The 5,814-nt window shown below is 43.6% G+C and overlaps 1 protein-coding gene across 1 annotated transcript; it reads right to left on the reverse strand.

Moving 5' to 3' along the window:
• Positions 1–503: 503 nt before the first annotated feature.
• Positions 504–5,011, reverse strand: LOC115686858 (myosin-binding protein 3-like). The gene is made up of 4 exons (XM_030612269.2): positions 3,196–5,011; positions 2,925–3,107; positions 1,476–2,828; positions 504–1,358 (listed from the first exon to the last, which is right to left on the reverse strand). Exons 1-3 carry the CDS (start codon positions 4,784–4,786, stop codon positions 1,510–1,512), a joined length of 3,093 nt encoding a protein of 1,030 aa, XP_030468129.1. The 5' UTR covers positions 4,787–5,011; the 3' UTR covers positions 504–1,358; positions 1,476–1,509.
• Positions 5,012–5,814: the final 803 nt, after the last annotated feature.

The raw sequence follows: 5,814 nt of genomic DNA on the forward strand, positions 1-5,814 counted from the left end.
TCCTTTCAATTTTAGCAATGCTCAGGGAGGAGTCCTAAAAGTTAAAGGTTGACCTAGCCTATGCTTGATGACCTTCGAGCATCTCTAGATCATGAGTAGGTAGGTATCCCATGACTGCAGCCATTTTATTTTTGAGGCCAAAAGACGAGCTTTGACAGTTGAAAAAGGGAGCAAAGAGGCGGCCAACAAATTTACTCTCTTTGGCTATACCTTAATTAAAAGATTGAAAAATTTCATGAACCAAGTCTAATAGAATTGATCAATCATAAGTCGGAGTACATTATCCATAATTATATATATGTTTAAGATGATGTACATCAAAAACATGTACAACTGGGCTTATAGGTGCATATTCTTGTGCTTTTTTTCTTTTTATCTGAGCTGAATGCTGTTGCTTTCCTTATCATTGATATCTGTTCACGAGAGGATGGTTCCACCGTACTTGATTGTTGTTTTTTTCTACACCAACCAAGAGTTGTTTTATGCTTAAAGCATAATCCACATTGACAGACAGCAATGCTTGCTTCCTCTGAATAATTAATGATAATCTTTTTGGATGAGTCTTCATGTCCTCAGAAACTTACAACCGAAGAATATACAAGACAAGTAGGTAGACTCCAAGACAGTAAAAAACAAAAGGAAAAAAACACACACACCATTACATACTTACAGATGATATGAGTACACAGCGGTACACAAGTAGAGTCAACTTCATAAGCTCCTCAGAATAATTAAAAAACCAACCCCTCATGTGATGGAACTGATGCAATGATGAGAAGATAGGGGGATGATTTTACTTTTCCCCTAGCTTCCCAACAGATGAAGGCCATAAAGGAATGAACCAAAGAAGAGTGTCCTATTTCTACAACTTCCTAACTGGCACTGGAATCTTGGTTGGATCTCTCCAGCTATGCAAGCCACGCCTACTCTCACAACCTCCAAATGACAGATCTATAACATTACAACAAAAAAGGACAGCAGAGAAGAAGAAGAAGAAGAAAAAAGAACTCCAAATGACAGGGTGTTTCATCCCCCACACTAGCCTACATGCACATAACACCCACCATCACCCTTTTGCACAAAAAGTGTTGGTAGGCATAACCCAGAAAATAAAACTCGGGCTTTTAGTAAGAACAAAAAAGAAAGTCAAAAACATGAAGGTAGACTCTTTCCTCATTGTCCACCAAGATGAGACCAAATAGACCAGGACCAGGGGCCTCCCTCTCCCTGAAGGTGCATCCCTTAAAATTTGTTCATGAAATGTACTTCACCGCGGTGTCCGGTGTTGCCCGAATGCTGCTGGGCCGCTGGTATTTTGCTTAGATTTTTTTGCGGCTGATGGACTCCAATAGCATAATCTGCAAACTTTCAGGGGAAATTTGATAACGATCAATACGCTGACCTGACATTATATCAAATTTAGGATCAAAGACTAATGATTAATCAAAAGTGATTATTTGATTCAAGAGCTCCACCTTGACTTCTACGTTGCAGCATCGGCAACAAATTTCACTGCATTAGGCCGTCGGTCATGTCCCTAACTCGGTGCTCGACGGTCCTTAAATCGCGAAGATGTTGCAAGATCTCTTGGAGAAGATGCAATCCTTTATCGCCCTTCCTCAATGAGTTAATGCAATGCTTTAGGAACTCCCTGTCAGCTTCAAGAGCCTGCAATCTCTCATATACATGGTCTACTTCTTCCTCGATCGCAAGCCTCTTGTCCTCCGCTCGGTGTCCGTCCCCGCACAGCTCACCATCTAATTCTGTTTCTGCACCAACCGCATCAAAAAGAGGAAGCAGCCTCTTCGCCTTAGGGCCCCCGAGTCCCCTGTGTTCCTGGTGATTTCCATTCATTTTGGAATGTCCATTTCCATTCCCATTAGCTTCGCCATTCGACAAGTTATCGCTGTGGCCATTGCCGTTTTCCTTGTAGGAATGACCAATCATTGGCTTCACGTCCTCAAAACGTTGTCCTTCTTCATAGCTTATGCCGAAAAGCTTCTCTTCCAAAGCCTTGAGCTGCTCTAGAATGTACAACCTCTCTTCCTCAAAGTCCTCCAATGACTCGTCCAGATACACAACTGCATCACTTGGGGTCTTCTCATGGCTTCCATCTCGGTCACCATAAAGGCCATCCTCCTCCTTCGCCTCACCATTCAAATCGACTGATAACCCGTCACCGTCCTCAGAATTGCTACAAGATGCAGATGAAGTTCGGTGTCTTCTCACAATCATCATATGTTCCTTGGCCTTGTACTCCTCGACCTTCTGGCGATAGATCTCGAGCTCCTGTTCCAATTGCTCCTTCTCCTTTTCTCGCTTCACCATAAGATCGTTCAGAAGCTGCAATGCTTCTTGATCGTACTCGGATTGCTCTTCCATCATTCTCTGATACTGCAAGGCCTCCATTTGCATCGCGGCCTTCTCTTCCTGGAGGCGGTTGATCATCGCCATGGTTTGGCTCGCCGCAACAGCAGAAGCGCTCCTCTCTTCTTCAAGTTCTGCATATAATGCATGTAAGGCCTTCCTTTCAGATCTCAATGCCGATTTCAGCTTCTCAACGGTGAGAGTTCCTTCACCACCTTCAATATCACTGATCACGCTCCCGTCCAACGACTCTATAGAATCTTCCGTTCCTGAGTCTCTCCTGTCCAGAAGTAGTAATCTCCTATGCAGGCTATCAATGGAAGTGGGTGTATCCGGCATTTTCTCATCTTCAATATTCTCATTACTCTCCATACACGATCGTAATTGACCATTATCTTCTTGCTCGCTCACTCCAAGCGAGACAGTTTGGAATTCGATATTTCCGTCAGTTTGCATAAACCCTATAACCCACAAAGGAAAAATGGTATAAGACTTAACAACAAATGAAGAGCCATTTGCAAAGTCCTTCATTTTGGCAAAATAATCTTAAAGCTTACCGTGATCGAAATCAGCACTGAGAATGTCATATCTAGTAGAAGGATCTTCCTGTGTGCACTGAAACGAATGGAATGATTCTTCAGTATGAATCTCATCGACTGTTTCTTGATCAGGAATCTCCGTCCCGATTGAAATCTCTGCATCGGTCTCGTCGTTCTGTGAATTACACTCCTCTTCGGCTCCTACATATGTCGTGAATCATTCTCAATTTTCGCATTCAAATTTCACTGAAGTAAAACTATCGAGTTCTATTTAGAATATAACAATTACCTGGGTGAAAATCTGAACTTTCGAATCCTCCAGCCGTTTCTACAGTTCCTTGAAGAACTTCCTCACTTCCCACCTCGAAAGTCCCGGTTGCTTGAGTAACAGCAACTTGCTGGATGCTTTCCTTTTCTTGTTTATGATTTGAGACATTCTCATCCAATTCTGCAGCTTCGGAAGCATCGATCTTTTTGAGCTCCTTGGTTTCGAATTCTAACATCAAACTTTCACTCTCAACCGAATTGCCCTCAATCTTATTTTCCACAACCTCAATCTGCTTCCCAGGAGAGGAGCAGAAGTCCAAAATGACATCCTGTTGTTCACAGTTTTCATGATCTTCCTCTCTGATTGTGTACAGCCCTTTCAGTTCCACCGGAATCAACTCACAGTCATTGTTTCCGATGTAAAACTCCAAGTGGTGAGACGAGAGCTCAGTGCCAACCTTTGATTGGCCTTTTCTGCGACGGATATGAAGCATGCTCCGATCAGTCTCATAAGACAAATGGCTGTCAACAATGAAAACATTTCTATCATCCTCAGAAATGACTCGGCGCTCCTTCTCAATCTCCAGTTCGACCTTCCCATCCTCATTCTCCACCATTTCTTTGATACCAGACTCTAACGAAGGCGATGAACACTTGTTCTCCTCCTCCTTTGGCTCCACCTTAACATCCCCATATGCTTGACAATATTCAGAAACCTCCACAAACTCCAAGTGGCGAGACGAGAGCTCGGTGATGGCCGCCGATTGGCCTTTTCCGCCACCGAACTGAAGCATGCTCTGATCTGTCTCATCAGACACATGCCTCTCAACAATGAACACATTCCTATCATCCTCGGCAATGACTTCGCACTCCTTCTCAGCCACCAGTTCGACCTTCCCATCGTCATTCTCCACCATTTCCTTGACACCGGATTCTGATGAAGGCGACGAAGACTTGTCGTCCTCCTCCTCTGGCTCCACCTTAACATTCCCATATACTTGACAATCTTCAGAAACCACCACAAATCTGGCAGTTTCTTCAATCCCCTGAGTGCCTTCCTTCACAAACAACTCCGATCCGCTCCCAAAATCTCCATCCTCGCCATCCTCTGCCTCTGTAACAAAATATCCCTTTTGGGTATCATCAAGATTATCGGAACAAGACTTGATTGAAGCACAGGGAGAGAAGTGGGATTTCTTCGCCACGCCCGCTCCACAGCAGCAACAACACTTCACCTTCTCATCATCATCATTCTTAGTCGGGCCGATTTGCAAAGAGGACGAGCAATCCTCGCACATGTCTTGGAGCTCTACTAACTTCTGGTGATTGCAGCAGTAGACCAGCCTGGAGATTTCGCTGGCGTGGCTCTCGCAGACAAGGCCTCTGTGATGGAGCTTGGTCTTGCCGGGCTCGAACAGGTGATCGAGCCTGGAACACAAGAGGCAGGGCCTCTTGAGGCCGACGTAATCGGCGAAGCGGACGATGATGTAAGAGAAGAGAGAGTTGAGGAGGAGGAGGCTGATCAGGGTCCATTCAAGGATGGCGTAGATCAGAATGAGCGTCATCTTGTTGGTGTTCCTGTGAACCATGGTCGCAAACTTGTTGGCTGCCATTGGAGATGACGATCAATATGTACTGTACAGAATACAGAGAGAGAGAGAGAGAGAGAGAGAGAGAGAGAGAGAGAGAGGATTGTAATACAGAGTTTTTGCAGAGAAGATGGTGTTGAGAGACAGAGAGAGAGATGTGAATGGTTTTTCAAGGAGGATGAGGAAGGAGACAGAGCAGTCAGAAGGAGAAACAGAGGGGAGAAGTCATTCTTTTGACAGGGGAAAAACTTAAAAAGAATGTCTTGGCAGCATCATCTAAGCCACTTTTGACAAAGTGAAGTAAGCATTAAAATTCTCTAGATCTCACAGCTGCCTTCCCTATTTTTACTGTAGTAGAGAAGATATCAGAAATACCTATACATATTACATATATATATATATAATCTTGATAATTTTTCTCTTATGTTTTTTTTTGGGGTTTCTCCTATAGTCCTATTCTATATAATCTAACTATAGGCAGTACTTTCCCAAGGAGCCCATCACATTTTTTTCTATGGATTAAGAAAAATTAGCACGGTTTAGACGCTTATGCCGTGAATAATCATTCGTAATTTAATCATATCTTGATCTCAAGATCGCTCAGGGTTTGGAAGAACATTTTGGCCGTCGATGCAAGGCATGATCATAGTAAATCTTGGTCATCTTATCACCCTAATCTCTTCACAAACCCTTAGTCTCGGCCAAAAATTTCCACCTTTTACGGCCAAAAATTAAATGACGAAATTTAAATAGTATAGTCGATGAAAATAAAAACAGGGGCGGGGGTCATGGGTGGGCCCACCAGCCATGCCCCTAAATTGGTGGCCAGTCTTAAAGTAAAAGTGTGTGTGGGGGGGGGGCCCAACTGATGATGCCATTGCCGGTGCTTCTTTCATAATTCAAAGTCTTTTTTTTCTTCTTTTTTCCCCTTTTTTCCCCCCCTCAAAGATGCTTCCTTGGTTAGATCATGCGCAAACAATTTATCATAAAAAGAGATGCCTCTATTTTTATGCGTTTACCACCTTTAGAGGAAGAAGCCGTGTGAAAATAAT

The sequence above is a fragment of the Syzygium oleosum genome, unplaced genomic scaffold (assembly GCF_021117445.2).
Source record: "Syzygium oleosum isolate NSW1041296 unplaced genomic scaffold, Sole_v2.1 Sole_v2.02, whole genome shotgun sequence".
Classification (NCBI taxonomy): Eukaryota; Viridiplantae; Streptophyta; class Magnoliopsida; order Myrtales; family Myrtaceae; genus Syzygium; species Syzygium oleosum.

Excerpts from the sequence above, each read along its gene's own strand:
- LOC115686858 (XM_030612269.2), bottom strand. The coding sequence starts at position 4,786 with ATGGCAGCCAACAAGTTTGCGACCATGGTTCACAGGAACACCAACAAG. Across the intron at positions 3,108-3,195 it reads AAGTTCAGATTTTCACCCAG|GAGCCGAAGAGGAGTGTAAT; the intron begins GTAATTGTTATA and ends CGACATATGTAG. Across the intron at positions 2,829-2,924 it reads CAGTGCTGATTTCGATCACG|GGTTTATGCAAACTGACGGA; the intron begins GTAAGCTTTAAG and ends TGTGGGTTATAG.